The 15,922-nt window shown below is 30.3% G+C and overlaps 1 protein-coding gene across 3 annotated transcripts in view; it reads left to right on the top strand.

The window, feature by feature from the left end:
* Positions 1 to 570: 570 nt before the first annotated feature.
* Positions 571 to 15,922, top strand: part of LOC107443481 (uncharacterized) — an 86,307-nt gene continuing 70,955 nt past the window's right edge. For all 3 annotated transcript variants that reach the window (XM_087154257.1, XM_087154258.1, XM_087154256.1), the window contains exon 1: positions 571 to 792. In XM_087154257.1, coding sequence (XP_087010383.1) covers positions 711 to 792 — 82 coding nt within the window. In that variant the 5' untranslated portion in view covers positions 571 to 710. The remainder of the gene's footprint in view (positions 793 to 15,922) is intronic.

Genomic DNA, 15,922 nt, shown 5'->3' with positions numbered 1-15,922 from the left:
TTTCACATTATTTTTAACATTTTCATCAGAAATTTATATTATATGTAAAATTAAGAAGGTATTTTATTTTCACTGAAAATATAAGTTTTAAGTTAACATATAATCCAAAAAATAACTGCTTTCATAGAATCTGAACTCATATTCTTAAATAATAAGGAAAAATTGGATTGGATTTCTTTAATGTAAGAAGAAGTACAAAATGCTGAAATTAAAAATACCTTTGAAAAATTATCTCCGTTACTAGCGAAAGGAGAATATGGGAAACCATTGAGTAAAATTTCAGTTGCTGTTTTTCCAAATTTATAAGCCAAAAATAATTTGTACTATTGTGTAATTTATAAAAAGCATTTCTTTTAATATTTTTAGTCTTGTCAATTCCATTTGTTTAAAAAATTACTAATTGATTCCTAAATATGCATTCGTATTATTTTTCATGTCTATGAAAGTGAAAGTTTTTATTTATTCTCAAAATGACTTTTTTTTAAAAAAAATTATTATAACGAAAATTTAATTTTTCTTTTTTTCAGTCAATGGAAGACTATCAGTTAAATTGTAAACTCCAAGAAAACCATTCCGGAAAATGGCTTTTTACAACATCCTTGACTGATGTGACTCAAGAAATATGTTTAGCATGCATTATTTTGAACTTAGAAAATAGACATTCATTGAATATAAGAAAAATATACTATCTATCTGTCTTGTGTAACATTATGCATGCAGACCACCAATCTATTACAAATACTTTTGAAAAAGATGAAAAAGTATCATTGCATACTCTCACCGTTTTATTAGGTAAGAAATTTTTTAATTAATGTTAATATAGATGCTGCATGATGTGCATTCTCATTACATTTTACGAAGCATTATGAAGCTGCAATTTCTAACACTGTATACGTTTTGATTTTTTTTTAAATTAAAAAAGTATTACTTTAAATCGAAAAAAAAACTAACACATTGTTTTGATAAAATAGTTATGCTAGTAGTAGATTTATAGAAATCAAAACTCAAAAGACTAATTTATATTAAGACTTTTATAAATAGAAGATAATATGGATTAAAGGATTTAAAAATTTTTAATTATGAGATTTCATAATGATGCCCTTTTAGAAATAAAAGTTTGAAATTTAATCATAATTTTTAAATTTTCTTTATTATAAAAAACTGGTTTATCAAGTTTTCTTCTGATTTTTAGTTTACATTGTTTAAAAATTTATATAAAGTTTGATAGCTTATTTTAAGTCACTTCTCCGAAATAATGGGATTGATAAATTTTAAAACAAATTGTCATCAACTTTATCATTAAAATTAAAGCTTTTCAAGCCCCACTTAGACACTTAAAACTTAAAATAATAAAATAAGGTGTAAATGTTATGCTAGTGCAATTTTTTGTTTTAGATTTTGCATATTTTTTAAGACATGGTAATTTTGTTGATTTTTTCAAAATAGATAAATATACTTTTAGTCGCTGACAAGTTGAATTTTTCTTCATCTTCTAATAGAAAGTAAAAATGCATTATTGTCTTACTTTTTAGGAATATTTAGACACCTTAAACATTAAATTTTTGCCACGGTAAATTGTTAAAATCGAAAGCATTCTATATGACACTTAAAGGAACTTAATTAATTATAATCTCATCTTGATCGACAACAATCTAGATCTCGGATGAATAGTTTCTGAAGAATAAATAAAACGAAATTGAAAATTATTATTTTCCGGAAAACGCGATTGAAGCTTCAATGTTAGTATGTGCTGAAAGTTACTGTATTAGTTGATGAAAATTTTTAAAACTTCTAATTTAGAAAAATTATTTTAGCAAAAAAAAGATAATTTTTTTTGAAAAAATTTCAGGTGCTGTCACACCATAAGATAACATCATTGTATTTTTTATATTAAGATTCTATTGGTCTTCAGTTATATTCAGGTGTGAGTAAGATTTTGTTTATCGTTTATAACATTCGTAACTAAACATAACAAACATCAGAACGTATGAACAACTCTATTTGAAATATTTACGTCAAAAATGCAATAAAATCCAAAAAATTTTTAATAGTTACTCCAAATGAAAGTTTATTTTGAGTGGATTATGTTCCACATGTTATGTTACAGAAATGCAAATGAAAGTGACCTTGCAGAAAAACTGAATGAAGAATATTCGACATTATTCGGAATATTACTTCATGATTTCTAATTTCAAACAAAATGTTGTCGCGTAGAACGAAATAGAATCTAAATGACTGATGACATTGATTTATTCAACACGTGCAACATGCATGGAACAGAGAAACTGCGTTTCTATTTGAAACGCAAGAACTTATATACAATTGAATAAGGTACTGGAAATTATGTGATAGAATCTTCTAGAAGATATTCAGATAATAAATAAAATCTTAAACAACATATATATACAAATTCACATTTTCTTCTATCTGGGAGGATAGAACTCCGAACCTCTGCTTTGCCATTGGTGGTGACTTTCACCGGTCGGCTGTACGGGAGCACTTTAATATTAATGAAATGTAAGTACATGCTTAGCACGTTTAGTAAGAACCTATTGAAGATATCGATAATTCAGTCAAACTGAATATTCGGCTTTTGCGAAGAATGACCTGGATACCGAAAAGCAACCGAATATTCGTTGCATCTCTAGTCCCGAATAAGAAAAGTACTTTATGTATACTGAATTTCACAGCGTCATCCATACAAAATTATAGAGTAGAAACATCAACGTTGCACTGTGTGGTACTGAGAGTTTTACTAGCGTAGTGATGAAAATAGGCATATTATTAACAGATAAACTTGCTGCAAACAACCTAAAACTATCCTGATTTTTTTTTCAATTTTTACGTCACTTAAAAAATTATTGTGAAAGGAAAAAAAACTAGTTTTCTCATATTTGATAAGCCATAAAATGAGCAAAATTACATAAAAATTTCAGTATATGCTGAGAAAAAGTATGGTTAAAACAAATGATCCATGTGTTGGCTCTATGGGAACACCAAAAAGCTCTGTAATTATTACAGAAACCCTTCGGTAATGTTTTGGCGAAATTAACAGTGAAATAAATGGTTTTATAACATGTGATAAAATTTGGTAACGGTTGTAAAGTTTGGTAATTTTATCATGATACCGTAGAACATATTTTAAAAACCGTTTATTTGGTTAAATTTAGATTTCAGTTTTGTATTTTTTACTTAATGTGTGAAAATAAGAACTATAGTTCTGAAAACCTGAATTTCTGGCAAACCATTACCATATGAGAGGAAAAAGTTCAAAGTGTATACTTTAATTCCCGTATATTTTGATTTTTATTAACCAGAATTATGTTTTTTTTTACCAGAATTGTTTTTAAGAAAAATTCTGATAATTTTGCCAGAATTTATTTCTCCGTGTGTTTTCTTTGTGTCCACTTTGAATAAGCAATGTTAAACCAGTCGCATTCTGTTAGCAGTACTATTGAAACTAGTGTGCTATCTACGGTATCTACGGGATACATCTGTATCAAACTATCTACGGGAGACATCTGTACTAGGGGTGGCCTCAAAGCCTAATGATCCAGTAACTTGAAATGAATTTTTCTAGAAATAGAATAAAACAATTTAGTAGAATGATACAATTTTAATTGAAGGATAGATTTTATGTGGAATAGTTGAACTTTTAGCACACTACAAAAATTAAATTTATAATAGGAATTTATATTACTCTATATAACATAAAAATATAATGGTCTATCATAGTTTCCCGTTATTATCATTGCGTTTTTACTGGCCCGAAAATCATAAAGTAGGATTCAGTTCTCCCACATTAGTTTTATATATTTTTTGTTATCATTGGCATAAAATTAATAAACGTCATAAAGGTATTGTTTTCTTCTAAATATTTTTATATCCCTAATTTAAAAATATTTAAATTTTTTCATTTTTTTTTCTTATTCAACACTGATATTATTGCGTTTTTGATTTCGACTGTTTTTTTAAATTAAGAGTTTAAAATTAAAAAAGTTGGTTCTTTATTATAACGTAACTCTATGATATTACCTTAGTACGTTACATTTTAAGATAAACTTATTTTAAACTTTTTTACTATCATTATTTTTTGTTGCACATTACAATAATAAATCATTAAAAATTATAGTTACAGAGATTCTATAAACGATTAAGAACGCAACGTTCAATTTTACTCACAATGTGACACATGTACAAATTGTATTTAATATATCCACCTGTTTGGTTAGCGAAAATATTAAATTATGAACTCACCATTTTTTTTATAACAATATACCCTTAATTTTAAATATCTCTTTATATTAAAAAACCGTAATGGCCGTCGACGCCTCTGACATTTTTGTTTTAGATGTTCAACCTAATGATATGTTTTGTTGAGCAAAAACTTAAGATTTAGAAATTTAAAATTACTAAGGTGTGTAGAAAAGTGTACTGAGAGGAATTATAATTTAATTAAAAATTGCTCATTCGATTATTTTTTCAAGTATTATTAACTGTTAAACTTTTTGGAAAAATACCATGCGCGCAATGTAAAGTGGCCCCACTTTACAGGTCACAAATTTGGCAAGCTAAAGGGGTCAAATTTTTTTTTATATATAAATTTCACACAGAGATTTTTTTTGAAATTCCAATTTTTTTTAAGGGAATTGAAGTACTCCTTTTAGGAAATTTTTTGCTTTACTTCACATTTTTGCATTTCTGCTCAAACTATTCAAGACTTCATAGCTTGAATTTACGATGGTGTGTCAAAAAAAATGTACAAGGAGTACAGAAAAATGTACGCTATTACAAATTTTTTTTCTGGTAAAAACAATGCTATGCTATTTAAATCAACAATATTATTCAAAAATAGTTGATACTTTTAATAGTGAATACTTGTGGTTGATAATAGTTGACAATATCAAAAATAGTTGATAATAGTGAATACTTTTTGGTCAGAATTGAACCCAGCTCTTCACCAGCTGTGTGAGTGTTGCCTTAAGAGGACTCTATACCTCAGGAAAAAATTTGCATTGCAAATTCTCTTTCACCCGTATAAGTAATTTAAAACTTATAACATAGAAAAGTGAATTCAGGCAAACCTAGGGGAAGCTTTAAGGTTTCAATTGTTGAAAAAAAAATTTCAAAATATCATAATGCAAACAAATTATTTGAAGAGAACCCCATTTCGTCATCCTAAGTCATCCTCTAATAACTCTTTGAAAATTTCTTTCAGTATATGGAATTCATGGTTTACTCTAGCTAGATGAACTCACTTTTTCTATACTTTAAATTTTATATTATTTATGGAGATGAAAAAGAATTTGCGATGAAAAGTTTCTCCCGTGGTATAGCGTCCTCTTAACCAATTGCGCCACCGAAGCGATCCCTATTTATATTTTATGTGTAATTACAGTTTATATATAATTGCATTTTATTTAAAATTTTCCAATAGTTACTTTATATTTTATTTTTATCTTTGTGACATTGAACTTTAAAATTTGTTTGATATGCTTTTAAAAATAAATTAAAATTCCAATATAAGGAACTTTTTTTTCTGCTCTTAAAACTATCGTTTTTAAGCCCCATAAATTTCCTTTTTGGGGACAAACATTTTTCAGTTTTAACTAAAATGTTTTTTGATAAATATATAACCAAAAGGACAACTTTTTATTGAATTAAAATTTTAGATTAATTCGAAGAAACGTTTTCCGTATGTACCCTTCTGCACCCGTGAAAAATATGAGTCATTTTACGGAAAATTTAAAAAAAAAGCTAGAAATCAGATGAGTAAACACGGTAACAAAGAATAGAGGGTAAAATTAGGTTGACGAGAGAGAACGTATTCGTTTCTATAATAAGTTGCTTTACGCTTAAGCCTTGAAGAAGACAATCACTTCTGACTCAGTCGGGAATTGTTTTTTTTAAATAACTTCTTGGATGAAAGAGTAAGATTAAAAAATTGAATTTAAGAACTATTAAATATAATAAATGCAGTTTTAAATTAAAATATGTTCTTCATTTTTTTTCATCACTATACAAATTTGAGTTCTCCATTTTACGATATGTTATATTCAATTAGAAAAAATCTTCTCGGGTAACTATTGATCTAAATGATCAAATATTTAGCGATTTTTCAAACTGTTTAGGGCTTCATTCAAGACATTTTCTGATATCACAAGACTGTTTACAGAAATTCGATACCTTTCACAATTTTACTTTGCCTTTCTCTCCATCTAGTTACATCTAATCACTAAATTTTCAATCTAAAAAATCAACCAAATTTCCTCCGCTTTTCTAATTTCAATATATTTCCAAATAATTTCATAGTTCAAAGAAATAACATTTTTATTCACATGTAATTTACATTGTTAAAGGTAAAACCCACTGTGTTACTGCTTTACAAAAAAGACGAACCTGATTTAATATCTAATTATATGTATAGGAAAATAAATGAAAATTTATGTGCATTTACTTTTTCATTATTATTCAACATATTTCATGCCAAATATAAAATATTTAAAAATTAAGTTACGTAAAACTAAACAGTTAATTTTACAAGATTTCTCTTTGAGCTCTCGTAACATGATAGATTCGATTGAAATTTGTAACAGCTTGCAAAACTATAAAATTGTTTCCATTAAAAATAGGACATTTATTTTTATATAAAAAGTTTAGCAACAAAAAAAAAACTATTTAACTATAAATTCTTCAGAATTCGAGTTGTAACTATTTATCAGAAATTATATAAGCGCAATCAAAAGATTCTTCGATGCAATATAGTGTCCGAAAAGTATGGAAATGATAAAATATTACGATAAATACTCATCAGATCAAAACTCTAAAAATACGAGTGTGAGATTTTTACTAAAGATGCTTGTAATGATACGAAACTCATGCCCATGTCATGTTAAAATATATCATAGTAGAGTCAGGGAGAAAAGTATTCTTATGGGTCGCATGTAGAAACTAATTCTACTCCTTAGTGCTTGTTCATCTGAAAAAATTATATTTTACTATGCTATTTCAATTCAATAGGGTCAAATGATGTAGTTTGATTATGGGTTTGAGTTCCCTTCTCGTCAGGTTAACCGTGGGAGGTTCTCGTGGTCTTCCTCTCCATCCAACGCAAATGCGGGTTAATTACATCAAAAAGTCCTTCACGAAGGCAAATTTCTCTCAATACTTGATCCAGGAGTTCCCTTGTCTTCTGAATTAGGTTCAAAATTACAAGGCTACGGAGTTGAGCATTAGTAGTAGTAAACCCAAAAAGATTAGGTCGGCTGTTCAACGAGGGTTATTAAAAAATTTAGGTATTTTGATTTGTGATGACACAGGGGATAGAACGTTCGCCTCTCTATGAGGTGAACGGGTTCGAATCCCAGCCATGGTTGGTCTATACGAATTCCCCACGCTGCTCAACCCGACCACAGTGTTGACGTAAAATATCCTCAGTGGTAGATGGATCATGGGTTAGAATCCCCTTGCCGTCAGGCTAACCTTAAGAAATATTCGTGGTTTCCCTCTACCTGTAACGTAAATGCCTGTTAGTTCCATCCAAAAGTCATCCACGAAGACAAAGCTACGGAATTGAACATTGGTAGGCGTAAATTCAACATTGGGCCGGCTGTTCAACGACAGTTGTAAAAAAATGTATTTTAAACAGCACTGGTTCATTGGTATAGAGTGTTTGCCTCCCAGTGAGGTGACCCAGGTTCGAATCCCAATGGTGGCTAGTTGGAAACGAGTTCTACTCTCGGCTGACAGCGACCACAAAATATCCTCAGTGATATACGAATCATGGAATTGAATCCCTTTGTCATCTGGCTAACCATAGGAGGTTTTCGTGGTTTTCTTCTCCATGCAAAGTAAATGCGAGTTAGTTCCATCAAAGAGTCCTCCACGTAGGCCAGTTTATTCCAATGCTTGTTTCAGAAGTTCCTTCATTTTCTGGGATGGGTCCAAAATTACAAGGTTACGAAATTCAATATTTATATGCGTGAACTCAGAATCGGTTCGACTGTTCAATTCCGGTAATAAAATAAAATACTGCATTTTATCGTTTATTTGCCCAATTTTAAATTTCTTTGGAAAGCAATTCTGTACGTAAGCCACGGCTAAACTAGATTCTAAACATCCGCATACAGGTTTACTAATTATGTAAATTTTATTCTGTGGTAACATTTTAACTCTAGTGATCCAGGGGGTGCTACCAATATTACAAAACAAGCTAATCGCTTACGTTACATTCCATAGCAAATTTCGACTTTAAGAAACACGCAAAAAAAATTTCTTGTACATTCACCCCCGCTTTTGGCGTACAGGTAAACTAAAAAATTTTTATAGTGCATGTAGCCACATTTTGTATTTACTTATTCAGCGTTAAAGTTTCGTTTATTTACTTACTCATTTTTTGTTGTTAATTTACTGATATATTCTCAAGCGCATTAGGAATTTAATGTATGGCGTCATTTCAAAAAAATATCATTAAAAAAAGTCAATTTTTAGCAATATATTCACCCTAATTCTTTCAAACGATTGTTATTTTGTGGATTTCATATAATTTTTTAAGCTATAACTAGTAATGTACTTAAAATTGCGTTAAGTTTACCTCAACAGCAAAAGTGGTGGCAACTGTACGACAATATTTTTAACAGTGTAGTTGCCTTGGCAACAAAAGAATAAAAGAAATCTTATTTACGAATTTTACATTGATAATTTATTATTGTGGAGAGTTTTGTTTTTACTATATGTGCGGAATGTCTTTTTCTAAAGAAAAAAAATCGGTCATTTGTTTTGTACGTACAATGTGCAAGACCATATTAAGATTCGATATTAACGTTACGTCGTGACGTTAGCGGTCTTGGAATGACAAATTGGATTATGTTCTTGTAAAGAACGGTATTATGCTTTTGGAATAATTTAGTACTACAGCTATTTTTAAATAAAATAATATTAGTTTCCCGCCGTCTTTATTACTTTAAATATTTTCATTGATTTTATTATATTAGAGATAAGATGCATACGTGATTATTAATAATATCACTAATTTATGAAAATAACAGTTAAGGGTGTAAATTCTGCTATTATTTTTTTAAGCTAAATAAAATGAGCTAGTCACTAACAATTTTTAAACATAACTTACCAGATTTAATATTTTAAAGCAATTTATAATTGGAACATTGCAATTTATAATTAGCTTTGTTCGGATATAACCATGCGTATTGATTTAGCTTAGCAGACAGCTTCATCTATTGTTTACATAAAAGGCATTACTCGCCTAACAACAGCAACATTGCCTTCGTGTATATTGAGACATCCTGATGCGTATAAGTTAAGCTACAATTCTAGTTCAGCCTTGTCTGAACAAAGTAAATTATCTGTTTTATTGTGATTTCTTTGCTGTCCTTAAAAATAACTAAATAGATTATGATCTAGGGGAAAATATAAAAATAAGTAAAGAAACAATCAGTGGTGTTATGGAAAATTTCACAAAAGTCAGTTGCCTAGCAACAAGAAAGACTTAAAAATCTAAACTCCCCACTGGCCGCTGTTGTTCCTAACTATTTATTTACTCTATTATAGCGTTGATAAATAAATTTTCGTCATTGTTGCTGGGCAACGAATTTTTAACTGTAAAAAGATAAAACGAAAAAATATTTATACAATTGAATAAGCATTAATTTTTGGGTTTAAAATAAGAATTGTTTTATAAGTTAATGGAATGTCCTTGCCGAATGTTATTAATATTACCATTTTTATTTAAATTAAGAATTTAATCAGTAATTTTAATTTTATTCTCATTGTCATAAACATTTTATGCTCAAACTAAATTTACTATTAATAGTATTGATCAATTACATCAAAATTTGGCTGATCTAACTAACTTAGTCGTATGTAAGAATTCATTTGAACATGCCAGACACTTTGACTTAGGAAGTCGATTTTTTGCTTCAGCTTTATTTTTAATCAGGATTATTCAAACACCTGAAGACCATACTTTGTGACGGAAGCGGAATTATTATCCTTATCTCCTGAAAATTCGACATTACGCACGAGACGTAAAACACTTAAGAGCCTTACGAAATATAAATTGAGTTGTTGCCAAATATTTGGATGGCAGCTGCTCTTTTGGATACCGCTTGAATTGATAAAAACTCCACCTACGCTTTAAAAATTTGTGTAAAAAAGAAATATGTTTGGATTTCAATATTTGATGTTACGAAGCTACGCTAACTATAAAACATGGTTTACTTGAAAGTAGCTGAAATATTATTAACAGTCATCGGCAAAAATAGTTGTTAATGGGGTTTTTTGTTTTCCAGATAAGCTAAATATTCAATACCATGATATCGTTTTATTTTTCCTACAATGCATTTAGTCGTTTCTAATATAATCCTCATTGAATACGGAGAAACTCCTGGTTATTCGCTGGCAAAATTTTTCCTAGTTTAAAAATGAATGCAAATTAAACTAAAAACTTCTGTAATAAATGCAACATGCTTTGGTTTAAATGTTTAATGTTATGAAGCTGTACAACCTATCAAACAACCATCACCAGAAAGTAGTTAATTTATTAGTGTGTCTAGCCGATTTGAAAGAAAACACAAATGAAAAGCTTCAGAAACTTTATTGTAGAATTCATTAAGTTAGAGTGAATAAATTGTTAAATAATTAATCTATTATTTTTGTTAGACCCTCAGATATCATACTGTTTTCATGTGGATATGAAATAAAAAATTCTAAGCCTTGATTGTTGTTGACGTATGCCTGTTTAGGCAGAGGGGGTGCGATTGCTCTTGTTTTCCAGTGGCGCCATCTATGACCAAGAATTCGACTTCTGTCACACCATACGTCGCACCCGCTTATAGGGCGGACCCATTCATACATCCAATCATTCATCCATAGATCGTAATTTTGACCTGAATCAGAGAACGATCGATCTCCAATCCAGTACCCCTAGAGGTATTGATTTGTTATGGGAACATGGAGGAATTTTGCGACTCGACAGATTTAGCGCACATCAGTCATTTTACCTCACGGGGAGTCTTCGACCGGCGGGACTTGAACCCACAAACTCTCGGACATGGGCCCAGCTCCCGACCAACCAGGCTATCTTATATTATTAAGCCTTGATTAATAATATAAAATAATTGAATGTTAAAATACGGATGATTGAAGTACTATTATTTTACGTACTGATGACATCAGAGCAAGATTAAACATCTCAACTTTTTTTCCATCTGCCATAAGTCTTCCTCGCCACATTCCTCTATTTATTTATTAATTTTTAACTTAGCTTATATAGCTTCATAACGAATAGTAGTATTATCGTTTATTCAATCATCAACCTCAGAAGCTCAAGGGTTTTTTAACTACATTTGTTGTAAAAAAAAAATGTTCCGAAAGGCATGTGTGTGGTTAGACCACCGACAATGTCAATCTTTGTCTACCAAAAGGTAGCTCGAGATAGAATCCACTGATATGCGTACTAGTGAATGAGAATTTAATAATTGTAGTGGTAGTCACGCTACATTACTCCCCCCCCCCCCAAAAAAAAAAATTTTTTTTTTATCTGTGATATAATTGGATGAACTGGTACCACTAATAGTTAATAGTGTTTCGTGAGAGGTAGGGAGAACTGTATTAAGATATAATACGCATTAAGCTCTTGGTACAGCTCTTCCGGCCTCTCGCATAACAGAAATGAATCAATTAATAGTATACGTTCATTGAATTCCATCACAGATAGAATTCTAGTGGAGGAGTAATGTAGCGTTATTACAACTACAATTATTAAATTCCCATTCATTAGTATATAAGACATGTTAATTGGATTCTATTCGAGGTACATTTAGTTAGATACCGGTTCCTAGTCCTAGTCTTGTCGGTTGGTCGGGGTGCCTGAGGTCGGATCGGTCTTTTACCCCTTCATCACGACATGCGGATCCTTGAGGCGTTTCTTTGAGGTCCTTGTTTCCTAAAACTGAGAGTAAAGAATTAGTAGTGAGCATATTGCTCGAATAAAATCACATAAAATGATACATGTTGCATTACATAAATAACAAAACATAAAATACAATAAATAAGTACTTAAAAATAAGATAAATAAGTAATAAAAATTGAACTTCTAGTGAGAAGTTTGTCAAATATTTGTACGCCCCTGGTACAAATTTTCTACCTCTCATCTCATCCATTTCATTCTCACCAATCTTACTTATTTCATTCATTCTACTTCGTAGTTCCCCTTTTATAGGTTTGTCAGTCATTTTTAAAAACAAATCAAATTGATTTTGTCAACGCATTTATAATATTTACAAGTCATGTCCAAGTTAAATTTGTTATAAATAATAGTGCCATTTGTATTTAGAAATAGCTTTTCTATTGTTAGTGCCTTAATATTTGCAAGTCGTGTCCGAGTTAAATTTGCCATATATAATAGTGCCATTTGTTTTTTAATATATTTAATATCTATTATTAGTGCCATAATATTAATGTCATTGAGTTTTTCTTACATGGTCAGAGATAAATCACTTGTAAAAAAGTGAGCAACTGGTCTCAGGGAGGCGTCCACAGCTACATTTTCGAACTAAAAAATGAGTCGAAATTTGCTGCTTTGCAGTCCTTCGCTTTCTTAAAAAAGTTTCGATTTTATTTGTTAAAGTGGTGATCGTAATTGTCCTACTCGAGGTCCGTATGAATATCTACATTTCTTTGATACCACTCTGCGCCAGTTAGGCTTCTTAAGATCTTGTTCTGCGTTATTGTGAGTTTCCCAAGCTCAAGTTCTGATACGTTACACCACGCTGGCGAGGAATAGGTCATGATCGGTCTTATCATGGAGGTGTACAGTAACCTCTTTACTTTTAAGCTCAATTTTTCACTGTACATTATTGATTGCAGTTTTAATGTAGCAGCATTGGCTATATCTTTTACATTTTTTACATGATCCGACCAAGTCAGTCTGTTGTTAATGACTGGACCTAAGTAGGTTGCTTTATTTACCCTTGGTATCACTTGATTAAAAAGTACTAGATCATTATGCTCTCTAATTGGTTTCCTGTTCTTCTGGATTAACAATAGTTTGGACTTTTGAGCATTTATTTCAAACTTCCAGTCTAAGCACCACTCTTCGTAGATCTTATCGTGCAATTTTTCTATAGCCATGTTCGGGTTACTTGATCTTACTATGATACCTGTGTCATCTGCGTAAAATGCTGTTAAACTGTTCCAATCGCCCCTGTCGATTGGGAAATCGTGTGCAAATAGGATTGGTCCGAGAATGCTACCTTGCGGTACGCCTGCTCTTATACTCCTCACCGTGGAGCATACGTTTTTCATTCTTATCTGAAAATTTCTCTCTGCCAAGTAACTGTTAATAAATTTTATTAATCCCTTTGGGAATTCAAGCTCAATCAATTTGTAAATTATTCCTTTGTGCCAAACTCTATCAAGCGCTTAACTAATATCAAGTATCAACAAAGCTGAACCGGTTGTTCCGGTTTAAGATACTGGTTAATATTGTTTTATGTACTAGTGAATTGGAATTTAATAATTCTAGGGGTAGTTACGCTACACGCGCATTATTTCTAGCAGCATACCAGCTTTTCTAGTGTTTACTTCGGATACAATAAATTCTGCAGAAAAAATTATTTTTTGACTTTGTAACAAATTCTTTTGTAAAAAAACACATTCTATTGCAAAAAGTTCAACAACAAAACGTTTCCTTTCTCTTTTTGCATCACTTTTATATATATATTTACTTTGAATTTAGACAGCATTTTCATGCATTGATAATTAAACCAGTGTTGACAATAAAATTTTCGTTAACAAGGATATTCTTATATGCTAATTATTTTCAGAAATTCTATGTTAAGGCATTATAAAGTTAATATACACTAGTCTCGAGAGAGAGAAGCTATCACTTTCACGACCGGCATATAGGGAGTTTGACTCCCGACAGGGATGCACCACCTATTTCAACCATTCACTTGTATTTGAATAGTTTCTTTCATACACTCCTCAATTGAAGAACTTGGGCAACGGAAACGAGCCATTTTGTCAGTCAGACATAAATGGCTGCACCATTGTTCATCACCATCTGATTCCCTTGATGACAAAATCTAGTCAAAATTATATGAATTTAAAAGCCCAGAAAACTGCAATAAGTGCTAAGAAAACTGCTATAGTTACGACCAAGAATCAATCGGAAAACTCTTTCGATTTTATACACTTCCATTGGCCATCTTAACCTCTAGTCATGAACATTACTAATCATGTCCCTGTGAATTGACACTAGTATAACTTCAGATATTAGTTGAGCCAGGCATTCCTTGAGTTCAGACATTAGTTGAGACATCAGCCACGTCGTGTTGTGGTATTTCTGCATGATCGCGAAAGCCCTGCTCAATATTAAGCAAGCGTAGTAGATTTTTTTTTACTACTTAGTGCAATAATCTCAAATGTTTTAAGTTTCTCTTCTCAAAAAATAAAAATAAAGAAACTAAATAACTAATATAAAATTTTAAAAAAAAGTGAAAATATGTATGGTTTAACTCGGAAATATACTTTATTTTTCTTTCTCGTTTTTTTCTTCAATTTTTTATTAATATAATAATTCCTAATATTAAAAAAAAATGTGTTTTGAGATTCATTCATATGAAATTTTTGTTTTCTGGTGTTGTTTAAGTTTTTTTTATCATTTAAAACAGTATTTTCCAACCGCCTGCCAGGGGGCCGCATCCGGCCCTCGAAGCTTTTTTTGTGGCCCGCGAACTGAAATATATTAGTTGTCAATTTTTTGCGGACAATATTCGTAAAAAATCTGTATGGGTTTAAAATATTTTTCTCGTAAATAAAAACCTAATTTATTCGTTTCTGTAAAATTTAACATACAAACGGTGCAAAAAAAATTATTTCTCAGGTTTTGCATCCAAGAAAATATTTATTCAGATACAAAAATAATCGTGTATGTTGCTCTTTTTTATTTCATTTTTTTGTATTTTGTGAATATAATTCAGCATGTGTGTATCAAAAATTTTCACGGAAAATTTCTCCAATTTAACTTTTTGAAACCACTCATTTTGGACGAAAATATTTACACACACATTTGCAAATTTTAAATTTAAAATATAAATATCTATTCTCTAGCGGTTGCAGCAGACAAACCTCAATTTTCTCATTGAACATTTTGTGTGCTACTATGTAAGTTTTAATACCAACCTTTTTAAAGTTTTATATCTTAACAATTAGTTATCTGTTGCACATTAATTGTTTAATAGATAGGTGCACATTAAAGTTATTGTAGCCCAAATTTTTTAATATGCAATTCAATATTTTTAAAAATATACTTCTATTTTAATTTGTAATTCAATACGTTTGTTTTGTACAACTTGGTAAAAATCTGACAGTAATATTTAATGTTCCTTCAAACATAAAAGAGTCCTACATGAAATTTTGATAAAATTGCGACTTTACCACTTGATTTGTGTTTTTAATTGTGGCCCTCGGCCTCATGTAAGTTGGAAACCCCTGATTTAAAAGAACTTAATAATTACGAATTCAAACAATTGCAAATCATCAGTGTAGTTCATAACTGTTGAATGAGGGAAAGTGACTGATCGGTATAGATAGAATGTTGTTATAAATGCATTTTGATGTTAGTTTCATAAAGCGTTTGCTTTGTGTTATATCTTTTTTGATAAAAGCAATCAATTTTGTGCCATGACATCGAATATTGCATGTGTCAAGGAATGCTCCAGTGGTTATTATTTATAAAACTAAATGACAAGTCTGTTTCCTTTATTTCCTTTCCTTTGTTTCCTTTATTATAATATCATCAATCATCAATATCATCATTTTAAGGATGTTTCTCAGAAATCGTATGCCATATAAATTCACTTCTTTTTTTACTCAAATTATATCTAATTATTCAATAATT

Source organism: Parasteatoda tepidariorum, chromosome 10 (genome assembly GCF_982258835.1).
Source record: "Parasteatoda tepidariorum strain Cologne lab strain chromosome 10, Ptep-v5.0, whole genome shotgun sequence".
Lineage (NCBI taxonomy): Eukaryota > Metazoa > Arthropoda > Arachnida > Araneae > Theridiidae > Parasteatoda > Parasteatoda tepidariorum.
This window is presented reverse-complemented; position numbering and strand designations above follow the sequence as displayed.